Source organism: Ostrinia nubilalis, chromosome 21 (assembly GCF_963855985.1).
Source record: "Ostrinia nubilalis chromosome 21, ilOstNubi1.1, whole genome shotgun sequence".
NCBI classification, from domain to species: Eukaryota; Metazoa; Arthropoda; class Insecta; order Lepidoptera; family Crambidae; genus Ostrinia; species Ostrinia nubilalis.
The window spans coordinates 1076046-1090004 of record NC_087108.1 but is presented as its reverse complement, the minus strand read 5'-3'; the positions used below and the strand labels follow the sequence as shown (position 1 = coordinate 1090004).

General features: G+C 36.6%; 2 protein-coding genes and 2 long non-coding RNA genes across 4 annotated transcripts in view; 1 reads left to right on the top strand and 3 right to left on the bottom strand.

Annotated features, from left to right (window-relative positions):
- The window catches only part of LOC135082033 (uncharacterized), a 194883-nt gene that overhangs the window by 35948 nt on the left and 144976 nt on the right, over nt 1–13959 (bottom strand). The gene's annotated exons all lie outside the window — the stretch shown is intronic.
- LOC135082531 (uncharacterized) lies at nt 1029–13047 on the bottom strand. Its single transcript, XM_063977331.1, has 3 exons — nt 12918–13047; nt 3856–3946; nt 1029–3386 (listed from the first exon to the last, which is right to left on the bottom strand). Exons 2-3 carry the CDS (start codon nt 3887–3889, stop codon nt 2965–2967), a joined length of 456 nt encoding a protein of 151 aa, XP_063833401.1. The 5' UTR covers nt 3890–3946; nt 12918–13047; the 3' UTR covers nt 1029–2964.
- Nucleotides 9100–10387, top strand: LOC135082056 (uncharacterized). Its single transcript, XR_010259331.1, has 2 exons — nt 9100–9323; nt 10083–10387. It is a non-coding gene; the product is annotated as an uncharacterized LOC135082056 (long non-coding RNA).
- LOC135082383 (uncharacterized) overlaps nt 12698–13959 on the bottom strand; it is a 67163-nt gene continuing 65901 nt past the window's right edge. Inside the window, exons 4-6 of the mRNA XM_063977178.1 lie at nt 13126–13330; nt 12918–13055; nt 12698–12847 (exon numbers count right to left, since the gene is read on the bottom strand). Of these exons, the coding sequence (XP_063833248.1) occupies nt 12698–12847; nt 12918–13055; nt 13126–13330 (493 nt within the window). The remainder of the gene's footprint in view (nt 12848–12917; nt 13056–13125; nt 13331–13959) is intronic.

Here is a 13959-nt window from a genome sequence, read left to right as displayed (position 1 = left end):
ATTTGTTTAAAGATATTGTTGAGAAACCAACTCTATTAACTACTGGACCGATTTAGATTAAATTAGGTAGGTATGAAGGTAGCGTTGGTCGCAGTCCCCGGTCCTGTAAGCAATATTTCCTAGAAGATAGAAGAGAATCAGATGTGTTCTTTTCACCCGACTGCGCTAGAAGGAGGGTATTGTCAAATTCAATTTTTAAGCAAACTGTGTTTTATTAATATTAGGCCGAATCCGCATTACGGCTAAACCGCCGCGGTTTCTAACCGCGTGATTTTATAACCAACTAAAAGTAAATGCAAGCGTCCGCATTGTGACTTTTTCCCGCGTATAAGTTTCGGATGAACTAACGTTTATAATAAAATAACTAATACCAAAGTTACAAAATAGCCACTAACCTGTTGAACAATTCATGGATTGCTTTCAGCAAGTATTGTACGGAGTCCAGACACGATGATCGAACCGGTTTGATATCCCTTTGAATCCTTGGAGATACGTTTTTCACGAGCACTAAGGTTCAATGATGTCACTCACTAATTTCATTTCACATCATCACTTTATTGTTCGGAGAAGTCTGATTTGAGTATTTTCACAGTTAAATTTAAATAATTGTGAAAAAAAAAAGTTTGAGTTGCGGTTGCTTTGAAGTGTTTTTACAACAATGCCTTGATTCGTCTCAAGTTGCCAGAACTTTATAATGGCCAATCAAATCACTTTAAACAGAGGACTAGCGCCATCTGTCGCAACATTTCAACCAATGCCGTATTCAAACAATAAATGGAGGGAAACAAAAATATGCTACTAACCAATAGGAATTATTTTGGGGTCAATACAAAAACTTTATAGAGGGTAGTTATTTTTTTATTTTAATTTATTAATGAAAATTTCTACCCAGCCAACTTTGCACTATATCGATTTTGATTTCAAACTCATTTCCAAATAATTTAGGTTCGTGGTTATACCTACTACCAAGTCACTAGAATAAAATATTTTTATAGCCTTTATTTTATACAATAAATAAAACAATAATCTCAAATCTAAAATGTATTTGGTCTGTAATACAAAAAATTACGCTATTCTCTACTCTCTACTAACAATGAATGAAACTATTTTATAAAAGTCTGATTTAAACATATTTTATTTCGTTTCGTAGCGAGTTTAAGGGCCATTCTTATTCTTACGCATTTTTGTGTGAGATGTAAGAATAGCATATGTTTTTAAAGAAAATCAGTGCACTGTATATTAATTTACTTAGTAAAATACCTCTATTAACTAGGCCCAATATCATTTTTATCATAAAACTATTAGAAGAATATTTTAAAAAAGTTACAAGTCCAAAATGTCACGGACCGTGTAGTGTGAGATTCCCGGATTTGGACATACAATATTTTTTTCTGAAGAGATGTTATGTTATTTTGATAAATATTACAGTAATTATGCAAGATTAATACATGTTATATAAGACTGTTAAAAATTTAATCAATAATAATTACCATTTTTGATTTTGAACACCAAACATTGTGTGAGCAGTTTTTGTGTCACAACCACGTGCGCCACTTTAAATATGCGTAACTCGGTAAAAAACTATCTTTGATATTGACATCCCTTGCTAAGTTTTTTTAGAACAGTAACATTGTCATCTTATTAGATTTGCAAATGGCTGAACGTAGTGAGTGAGCCGCAAAAAATTATTTCCTATTTATTTGAAAAAAGGGACAACCATAACACGTCCATCCCGTGTACGGTTATTAAAGGTAGGTATCAATGTCACGCTATTGTATAAAACATAATTATGTACCTCATGCAGTATAGTTTCAGATAATTGCACAAGATCTGCTAATTCACAGATAGTTTTTTGGATATATCGGACACGTTCCAAATTGTCACGGCCATGGTATTAAAAATGTGTCACTACCGCAAACTATTTAAGTACATGGTCGTGACATTACAACGCGTGGTTGTGACATTCTATTTTTATTATTTTAATAGTTTTTGTTGTTCTGCTAAATTATTTTGTGTATTGTGCAATTTTTAGGAGTAGCCTTTTAGTAAGTGTACTTATTTTTCGCTAGTATGATTTTCTAGATGCCACGAAGGAAAAATTATTGCACTTTATCATTTCTGCAGTAATATCAAATTTTACTGAGACAGCTCCCGGTAAAGGCCCTGCAGAGGTGGTCGGAGTTGTTTTAAAAGGAATTGCTATTAACCATATTTTTAGTGGTACGGTGACTATGAAACATGTTTAAGTTGTCAAAACCAACTGTTATGTGAATCCTACAGAAATCTCATTTGATACTCAATTAGGTACCTACTGTGTTTAAGATTTACTAATTTGTTAAGCATATTATCATATCGAAACCATGTAGGTAGCATATCGGAAGCATGATCAGATAGTGCCAATAATAAAAAGTCTATTTTTTTTATTATCTAGTAGATTATTAACTACCTGACGGTATTTTTGATCTCCATTTTAATTAAATTTTTGGATGTTCAGAAAAAAGTACATATTACCAAATAACACCTTTGTTGATGAAACGAATTTAGTGTATTTTATTGTTAATCAATTTAAACTATTATGATCTAAATTTAACAACATAAATATTATTATTTACAGTAAAAATGTAAAACTGTCACATCCGTGTCATGCAGTGTCACAGCCGTGTTTACGTAGGCTATTTTGTATCCTTTCCGAGGGCTTTAAGGTTGTCCATATACATCAAAAGTATGCTTTTGGTTTATACTTTCGATACACATCGCAAAAAGTTTAAAAAAAAAATCTTTAATTTTTTAAAAAAAATTGGCACAAATTTAAGAATGGCCCTTAATCAACGTAAACAACTGTAATTTCATTTCAGAAATACAATCAATACATCGTATCTTAATTCAAAACCAAATTACTTAATCATACAAAATGATCCAAATTTATTAGGAAAAACGTACTCGCTACAAACAATCATCAGTCCTCTAACATTTTTCACTATACGGCTTCAAAGGCTTGAAGTCCGCGTTACCACTAAGGTACGCATCGACGAAGTTCTGCACAGAATCCGTGGTAATCTCGTCTCCATAGTTCATGGTCACCATCCTCTGCTTGGGGAAGTCTATGGCAGTTAAGAGCGGGACAGCGTCATCTAGACCGATGTGCTCTCTTAGCATGTCAGCGCTGTCTGTCCCGTCTATCCCAATGTAGAACATGACGTGCTTGAAAGATTTCTTTTTGACGCGGGAATGTTTGGAGGTGGGGTAGTCGAAGTCCATGGTTTCGTCGTCGGAAGAGTTCTGGTAGGGGCAGAAGCCTGGGTACTGGATGCTGCACTCCTCGTAGTACGATTCGGCGGATGGTGTGAGCACTGACTCGGCGAATTCGATCTCGGAGTCCTCGTCGTCTGGGGAAGAGACATGGGAATTAAAGACCATAACAAGAAGTTTTATGTTAAAAGTTTTGCCTAAGTAGGTAGGTAATTAAGTTATCTTTCTTCTAGAAAGGCATCACAAACTAGAGTACTTATCACCTTAGCATCACCACAGAATAAGTATTAGTATATACCTACACTGTTTACTGACAACCCAATTCTCACTATTTGTCTATTTGTAAACTAGAGCCTAGAGCTTCGTATAAGTAGCTCTACAGCTTGTTAAGGGCTCAATCTGTTTGTTAAGGGTTAGACCAGATAAAGAGGTAAAAATGTATGTATACAGGACTATTCCCACCTCTAGTTCTTACCGCTGCAACTCCTGTGTAGCCAGGATCTACAGCTTGACCGCCAATAAAAACACAACCACAGAAAGTCAAGTTGGTCCCGGGGAAAGTTAAACAGGTAGGTAGGTAGTTAAAAGAGGTTGAAAGCTACTGACCAACGAACAGCACGAGCGCGGCGTGTCGAGCCATCTTCAGCAGCGCCTGCTCCGTCAGCACCGACACCGGCCGCGCCGCCCACGGGAAGTTCTGCGGACAACACCAAAGAGATAATAATGTGTATAGCCGTGTGGCACCTGTAGGGTAGAATAGGACCACCCCTTAGATTAATCTTAAGGACCACCCCCGATCTTTCCGTGGAGGTCAGAAGTGCTTGAGACCAAATACCTATGCGAAAATTAGACCACCCCAATCCTTTTGGCCAGCGTGGGGAGTGTAGGGAAAATCCTCCGTTTTCTTCTGTTAAATTAGAGAGGGCATCCTCCTGCAGTGGAAATTTACGTTTTATTTTATTTAGGTTCTACCAAATACTTTTCGCAAAACGTCAACTCTTGCTAAGTCATCGTGACTCAAAAAATCATTAACCCACGTTATCGGTTCTTCGACAGATATGTAGGGTAATTCAAGTGCAATCTGTCATTTCAATCTATTCTATTTGTCATTTAGCTTGTTTAATCTGTGCTGAATAAAGTGCACAATATTTAAGCAGGATATGGTTGCACGCGGATTTTTAGAGAGTTAAATCTTTTGGCCAATAGAAAACGTCATAATAGTTATTATATGAACTGGGATTGGTCAATGACTTTTGAAATTAAAATCCGATGGCCTGAAAAAATCGGTTTTCCAACAAACGTCAGTTACGCGCAAGGAGGTTTAGCTATTTATCCATCGAAGTTAATAAGGGAGAAGACATAAGACTAATTTTATTATTTGCCTGCCGCGACCCGGTTTTTACGAACAATGACGATGACGAACGATGAACCAGTAACGAGGAGCACACTTAGCAATGCTTCCAGGTTGCGCCTCGGTATCAATTAAGTAACATTTTCCGTTAAGTTTACTTTATGGCCAACTAAAGGACTTTTGCCGTCTCCATGGACAAACTCGAAGTATGATAACTACAGTCATTGTCAAAATTTTGCACTGCCATTGCCGCTGGATACCATATATCGCTACTATATTCATAGATAATAGACTTTCAGTTAATCGTCAAAATTGACATTGTTTTTTAAATAACAACAAATGGTATGAATTTTTAAATGTGATATTTTTATAAAGGTAAGTCCCCAAAACAACATTTGATAGCCTATTTTCTTTCGTTGGCATCTAAGTTCCTGTTTTCTACATATATGTTACTACTACCTATTGGATAAGTAACTAAGAACTTTGTCGTTTATTCCATGTGAACAAAATCCCTAAAAGCCCATTTGTAATAATATTCTTACTAAACACTGCTGAAAAAGGACTAAACTTCTGAGCTATGAACGTATAATCCAGTAGCATTAAGTAGGTAGGTACGTATAGCGACGTTGGAACTTGATATAGAAGTTAGCTGTTTTATATTTTTTTTCACAGCAGAAATCTTTATCTTTGATCTTAATATCTGATCGTACGTATTGTCTTTTAAAATATTACATTTGCCTAAATAAAAATAACCGACCTGCTGCTTATGTAAATTATAATTATTTATAACCCTACTTACAATGCATAACAATCATAATTAGGTATTATAACCCTACCTATCAATGCATAACAATCATAAGATAGTTTGGCGTATAAGTAGGTAGGTAGGTACTATCTAGGCCGAAGGTGGAAGCGATCGACCCGGAAATATTCTCAACCATCTCAACTATCATAATATGTATTTAGAACAGTCCCTCCTTACCAATGATATTATAGATAATACCATTGCCCCTTACCATCAATGCAAACGAGCAGACAAAGGACATTGATAAAAATCGCCCTAAGATTTTCAAAGACTTAGTATGTACCATAATTTTATGAATATTTTATTTATTTACTTGCAAGTGTCCAAACCTATCGGACAAGTTGCAGTTCGAAAAAATATTTTAAAAGTATTTAAACGAAATCAAAGTCACCGACATATTGACAGAGCAGAGACAGAGATGCGCTTTTTTAATTCGATTTAAGTAAATAATGGTATGATCGATTAGACTAGAGTCTAATCATTAGACCTTTAGACGGGCGCAGATCCGCCGCGCCCGCAGCGCTTCAGTGGATTATTGCATTTTATGTATATTTAATCACATTTATTTACCTACATTTACATATTTACTCTTTTCTTTAAGTGTAGACACTGTTTATGTATAAGTCCACTATTGCATGCCGTGGCAACCTATAATTAAGGCAGCACTTAGATTAAGTTAAATACGTTGTAAATATTGATTGTCTTCCAGTGTATGTCTTGTTGGTTGTCCTATTAAATAAATAAAATAAATATTTATAGCAACACAATGTTTAAAAATAAAATTTTTCAAAAACGATCAATTTAATCGATTATGTCTATTCTAAATGGACATCCCTATTTGTTAGTCAAATTGTCATTCACTCGCATCACCTTTTCTCTCTCACTCACTCTTGCTGTGTTGCTGTCTTGCTTGATCCTTCTTTGTGATTCGTTTGTGTTTTAGCTTTTATTTTCGGAACTTTATTAACTACAAACTTGGCTATTCAAACGGACTCTGATTGATTGCAATAACGACATACTCAGCCTGGGATTTACTGTTTTTGTGTGGCTCGGCCAAGGCTCGGCTGGTGGTTCTATGGTGTTAGAAAATGAGCAACTTAATTATACACAACAATGGGCAGCACCTCGATCGGTAAGTACCTACATTTTGCTCTGCAATCTTATGAATAAGTACTAGCCTTGCCAAACTTCTGAATTGCCATTCTCATGGCGGGTTGTCTTGAAATGAATGTTCCGCTATTATCTGTGGTTCAACCCTGGACAGTGTGGACAGCCAGGCCCGATTCGATTGTAAGAAACTAGTCGATGGTACAGCGCAATGGAGGCATGAGCGAAACAACAATTATGTTGACAATCCAGCTGGTTTTCAGGCGCGGATCCACCGTTGTGGGCACTGTGGGCATGCCCACAACCCTAATTTGATTGTTTTAATTATGATCTATTGATAAGATCGATAGGCATGTATGTATGTCCGGATTGTCCGGGCATGTAGTGATCCAACTCTCACTTTGCTCATTTTTGGTGGCTGTGCCCACAACCTTTTTTGAGGGCTGGATCCGCGCCTGCTGGTTTTGGTGTAAATCTAAGGAATTATTTACTTTGACACTATCTCCCTGCTCTCAATGAAAGCTTGTTTTGTTTTGTTTTTTGGAACTAAGACTACTAGATTATTATTTTTTGTAACTAAGTTTGTAACACGTCATAATTAATTATTATAACAACAATGCTTATTTACTAAAGCTGTTTAACCCTACCCTCTGACCCAAAATTCTACTAACAGCACATAATATTGAATTATAATTTTTTTTATGGTTTGCGGCTCAATTTATTCAACGCACAGGAGTATGTGTGGCATGGCATGCAATGAATCTATTTATTTTTACAGGTTACAGCTCATGATCTTATATGCACAACATGTTGGACCCAAGCCCAAGATACAACACAAATGCATCTACTTCAAATCTTAGCAGAAAATGTGTGCTTTGCAGTAGAACACTAGAGCCTAGAACACGTTCACATCAGCTCATGTCCCTGAGAACTAACACTCAACATCATATTAACATCAGGAACATAATTGTGGAACGACTAACTCCATTAGAGGTAATGCACGCTAAAGTCCTTATTTAATAAAATGTTATTGGCTATACAATCAGTCTAATTCTTGTAAAGTTATTGGTTTCTGTAAATTAATACTAAAATAAAATAATTTAAGTGCGGGACATTAACCCATTAACGCCCAAATGAAAACTACGGTCAATTTCACATAGCCAATGTTTATTTTCTTTATAAAAATACTTCAAAAATAATACTAAACAGAAAGGAAACCAAAAACAAAATCAGAAGTTAGGTTTTCAGGGGTGTACTAAGTTTAGTACAATGGGCGCTTATGAGTCATATTGAGCAAAGCCTTCTCCATCTTGGCACAGTGTTTTCAGGCACTTGCCATAGGCTGTTTTGACTCTATTGAAACACACAGTAATTTTAAGCGGTCAAATCAGCTTGTTTGCTGGTTTATTTTGATTATAACCATTATTTCATATTTCTTCTCCATCAACTAGAGCAAGATTACCTACTATTATTTATCTTTTATAGGTCAAATATGTGCGCTACTATAAAATTTGCGAAATGCTAGCTGATCTAAGCGACTATATGAGTTTACTATGCAGTGCAGTCTGCATGCATTTGAAATTGTCATGTCCACCATATAAGCGAACAAGACCCATCCACCGCTTTTTTTCCTTTTACCTCAGTTTGGTTAAGTTCTATAGACTATCCATCTGATCTAACCCACTAATCTTTTTATTATACTGGAGCTGGACACCCAGTGGTGCCTAAATCTACTTTTTTTATCAAGAGATCCCATATAATGACCTTTCCCAATGGTTCTAAAGCATCAAAATTTGTTCCAATAGTACCCACATTATTATCTTTCAATCAATACTAATAAAATTATGTTTGCCTTGTCGAATCTGTCACTAGGCTTTTTGTGAAAATCTTTATAAGTAATCAAAGGATACCGTTTGGTTCTGTTGTCACGTATGGTTCCAGAAACTATGTAACTAAGTCTCTTTAGGTCGACAAACAGGTCGTAATTGGAAAAACAAAATGTTTCTTTTTGTTGTCTGTAACCCCATAAATAAAGAGCCATGTTATTGGAAAAAGAAAACAATGATTACATATAAGAACTATGAAGAAATAAGTAAACACTCTAATAATAATGTCATTATTTTACTATTTTACGTAACATGTCAAGCGCCCATTGTACTAAAGTTAGTACAGCATCACTTTGGGAGTTATAGCATAAAAAACTTTCCATGAAATGAACATTTTTATTTATTTTTTATTAGGATATGTTGTTAGCTAATACACTAACAACTTATTCGGTATTTTGTGTAACTTAAACCTTGTATAAAAAATTGTCAACTATCCACTAGGAGATACGAAAAAATCACTGAAACGTAATCGCAAAATACCTCCTTAAGATTTTATAACTATGTTCTGTTTCATCTCAGGATGTAATGCATAGACCTTTGTTTATCGATTGGAATTATTTCCAGAGTTAAAATACCCTCTAAATCAGATTCATCGTAACTTAAAGTTGTGTACAATTTATAGTACGGCGGGCGTTAATGGGTTAAAAAACTGATAATTTTTTTAAACTTATTTCTAATTATTATTATTTTTAAACAGGTTACTGCAAATGACTACATCTGTGGGGCTTGTCACTCATTATTGCAAAGAGATACCACACCTACTTCACAAGACTCTCCAGATATGCCAACCGGTGCCCCGGTAGGTCACCAACAAGTTTGTGTTGGATGTGGTTGTTCATTATTGCGAACTTGAAGTCATTGTTTGGATACAGAGAATAATCAAGATATATTAAACATTGTTCGAAATTGGATTCAACCCAGAGAGGTAAGAGCCCTGCCAGTTTTATAATACATAAAAATAATTATGCCGGTTTATTATAATAATAAAAAAGGTTTTTTCCGAATCAGCCTTCCCATCCTTCAACTCCTTCCATTGCTTTCAATCTGCCACTACTCTCATCCATACAGGTTATACAGGGTGGAAACGATAAGTGATCTCACTCGATTATTTCTAAACTACACAAGATATCGAAAAACTGGTTACTCATCCTGAAAGTGCTTCACGAGCTCTTTCTAACGGTATCAGTAAATAGTTACAGAATTAACTGGATCTATCCGAAAATTCAATGTTTTCAGCCTCCATACTAAATGTATGCCAGCCACACAATATTAAAAGTGTTATAGATCACTTATCGTTTCCACCCTGTATAATACAAATAGACTTATATTATTAAAATATTGCAATATTATTACTTACATAATATTAAACATAATTTTTACTATTATAAAGCCAGTTAAAAATTCCCTGAGCCAAATAAACTCAGTAAAGTTTTATTTATACTTCCTGCATAACAACAGACTACTCTTTTAAACTACCACTATTCTCACTCTCAATCCTCGTTCCTCATTCATCCCTTTCGTTTCCTCCATAGACCAATCATTCCTCATCATTCAGCGTTCAAATCATAAATTATCTTTCATCACTCATCTTACTATTCCGTTACACACAAAAGTCGTTAATCCTATATAAATATTGCTCTTCTTATTGTTGAACTGTGAATCTGATGTTTTATTTTATTTTCAGATTCGTCCTTCAGATCTTCTTTGCCATAGATACTATCAGAGAGCACGAATTACTACAGTTGGTGCTTATTTAATGAAGCTGAGGACCGGTGATTCAGATGACAGAATAGCTACATTACTTGGCATTTCAAGGAGTACTCTTACAAAATATGTAATGAAAGCACGCAGTATGATGGAGGAACATTTCGTACCAGCACATTTAGGGTTACAACATATTAGTAGAGAGGAAGTAGCCCAAAGAAACCTTTATGTTCCAGTCTCTTTTCGGGAAGCCAGGAAACGATTTACCACAAAGAAAGGCTATTGTCATCATGGATGGTACATACATACTTTATGTGCAAAAAAGTAGCAATTATGCATACCAAAAAAAAAAACTTATTCCCTATACAAATATCGGAATCTCGTTAAACCATTTATGGTACTTTGTTGTGATGGCGACATCATTGATGTATTGGGCCCATATTTAATAGAAAATGTAGAACATGACCATTAATAAATAATAAGTACCTACATACGTATTTTCATTTATACCTACATAACTGCCTACTTACCCTTGGGTCGGAATAAAGATATTTTTGGATTTAAATGTAAGTAAAATATATTAACTTCTTTTTAAAAAATGTTTGGCTTTTCCGTAGGCATTCCTATTTTTCCAATACGCAAAGTTCTATTTGCTGCTATTCATACGGTTTGACAAAGGGGTTCTTTATCGATCTACGATTTAAAGTGTAATTAAGACGTCTCTCCTACATATCTATACCTACTTATAATAAATCTGTAGAGAGGTCAATTCTGTACATGAAATATAATTTTCAAAATAACTATCAGGGGGTGATACTGATGCCAAAAATGCAATCAGTAAAATTTTTGTCTGTCTGTCTGTCCGTCTGTATGTTCCTTATAGAAACAAAAACTACTCGACGGATTTTAACGAAACTTGGTACAATTATTCTTCATACTCCTGGGCAGGTTATAGTATACTTAGGAATTCTCACGGGAACAGGAATTAGCGGGAAAATCCTTTTGTATGAAAAATCTAAACCGCTTAAGTTAGACGCTTTAAATTTCGCACGTAGGTACTTTAGTAAACTAATTCCCACGGGAACGGGAATTCGCATTATTATACATATAATTCTTGACAATAAATAGTTTTATTAGCAACTAGCGGCCGCCCGCGACTTCGTACGCGTGGATCCCGTTTTACCCCCTTCATCTATCTTACGCGGTTTAGATTTTTTCGTTCAAATGTTTTTTCCCGTTCACGTGGGAATTTTGCAATATCCTGTTGTAACTAAGCTTTAAGTTTATTAAGATACCTACATGTCAAATTTCAAGCGTCTAACTAAAGCGGTTTAGATTTTTCATACAAAGGGATTTTCCCACGAATTCCAGTTCCCGTGGGAATTAGTTTACTAAAGTACCTACGTGCGAAATTTAAAGCGTCTAACTTAAGCGGTTTAGATTTTTCATACAAAAGGATTTTCCCGCTAATTCCTGTTCCCGTGGGAATTCCTAAGTATACTATAACCTGCCCAGGAGTATGAAGAATAATTGTACCAAGTTTCGTTAAAATCCGTCGAGTAGTTTTTGTTTCTATAAGGAACATACAGACAGACAGACAGACAAAAATTTTACTGATTGCATTTTTGGCATCAGTATCACCCCCTGATAGTTATTTTGAAAATATATTTCATGTACAGAGTTGACCTCTCTACAGATTTATTATAAGTAGGTACCTATAGAAGATAGAAAATGGAAATGTACTTCTGTTATGCTAATAACCTCAAAATCTGAAGCATTTTTCCTATTGTAACGAATCTCCCGCTTATCCGTGCTTTAAGTATCTACACTAATATTATAAAGAGGAAAACTTTGTTTGTTTGGTTGTAATGAATAGACTCAAAAACTATTGGACCGTTTTTATTAAATTCTTTCACCATTCGAAAGCTACATTATCCACGAGTAACAGGCTAAATTTTATTTTGGAAAATAATAGGGTTCCGTAAAATATGTAGGTACCTAATGTAGGCCACGCGCGCGATGCCGCGAGCGAAAAGCTAGTGGAGTATAAGGTGACAATCGTTAAGTAATTTCACATATAAAAATCATTATTTCATTGCTTGGGGGTCTTGGGGCGAACGATGTATGGACGCAGAACAATATCCTTTATTTTCAAATTTAAGCAAAAAGCATTCTGTAGTTATAAAATACCTATGCTTATTTGCACCTAGTTTATCAATCACCATGTTAATTCCATGCTTTCTATCCAGTCGACTGCTCTAACGACAAGGGTGGGCAGTCGTTGAGATGACAGCGCGAAAATCGTCGGCATCCACTAATTATGACCCTTATGTACCACTATATTGACAAAGTTCTCCGTCTTCGTACGCGATATTGGAAATTTGGCATCTACCATCGGCTGATCTGACATTAGGCGTAGTCTGGCTTTGATATTCAATTTTCAACTGTATTACCTTGACAATCAGTTCAAAATTGATTACTAGAAAATTATTTGACAGACGATTTCTACTCTCGACAAATGCATTTGAATTAGCCCAATGAACACACACCAGTCTCAAAATTAGGCGGTAATAAAATTAATGATGTCCACATTTTTCAACTCACCAGTCCCAGAGGATCAGCAGCCAGATGCATCCTTCCATTGACAGTCAGCAGCACGCTGCCAGTAGGCGAGGTGAGGACCAGTGCAGGGATACCAGCTACTCCAAGGGCCGAGGGTAGCGCCAGTCGTGCCTCCACCGCGCTCTAGGGGACAGCTAATGCGTCCACCAAGGAAACAGACTTCACTGTGCGTTTATAGGACGTTTTTACTCACCAGTCCTAAAGGATCAGCAGCCAGATGCGTCCTTCCATTGACAGTCAGCACGCTGCCAGTAGGCGAGGTCAGGACCAGTGCAGGGATGCCGGCTACTCCAAGGGCCAAGGGTAGCGCCAGTCGTGCCTCCACCGCGCTCTAGGGGACAGCTAATGCGTCCACCAAGGAAACAGACTTCACTGTGCGTTTATACGACGTTTTTACTCACCAGTCCTAAAGGATCAGCAGCCAGATGCGTCCTTCCATTGACAGTCAGCACGCTGCCAGTAGGCGAGGTCAGGACCAGTGCAGGGATGCCAGCCACTCCTAGGGCCGAGGGTAGAGCCAGTCTTGCCTCCACCGCGCTCCAGGGGACAGCCAGAGCATCTACTGATGATACCGACTGCACTGTGCGGTTGTAGGACTGCTCACTCCTGGAAAAGAAGAGAGATTTGGTACTTGAATAGGTGTAGCAGTGATTGTGGACGAGTTTCCTACTCTCCTAGAGTCTGTTTTGTCTGGCTAAAACTATGATGGTGTCCAGCTTAATGGGCTGTCAGAAGATGTCTATTTAGCATGTGATTTTGGTGGGCATTTGATGTGATTTTGGGGAAAAATTGGAATGACACAATTGTGTAGGCCAGGAAGCGATCTCTTTGGACAGCCTGCCTGAAAAATACGGAATGGGGTGTAGGAAGTTTCTTTCTATATAATTTCTTGCTAGAAAGTATTCAAAACGTCCAATTTTGAGCAGCACAGCCTGCCTTAAATCAGTAATGCTTTTATTCGCATTTTTCCACCGAGCGGTGCCCGCGAAGTGCGCAGATTGTAAATCAGCATCATATTTACGGGTAATGGCGGACGCCGTAAATTCCCGGAATGGCTGCCGTGGCACGCGGTTCCAAAACAATCTGATGATGGTTGATTAATGTTGGAATGCAAATACCATTTACAAAGTATGCATTTTCATCGTCTACCTGTTTATTTAAAAAAAATCAGACAATTAACTTGCTGCATTTAATACCGGGTAGCAGAGAAAATGGCGAAAATGAGGTTTTCACTC

Coding starts and splice junctions, on each gene's coding strand:
- LOC135082531 (XM_063977331.1), bottom strand. CDS start 3,889: ATGGCTCGACACGCCGCGCTCGTGCTGTTCGTTG. Junction 3,387..3,855: donor CGCGCTCGTGCTGTTCGTTG/GTCAGTAGCTTT, acceptor TCTCTTCCCCAG/ACGACGAGGACTCCGAGATC.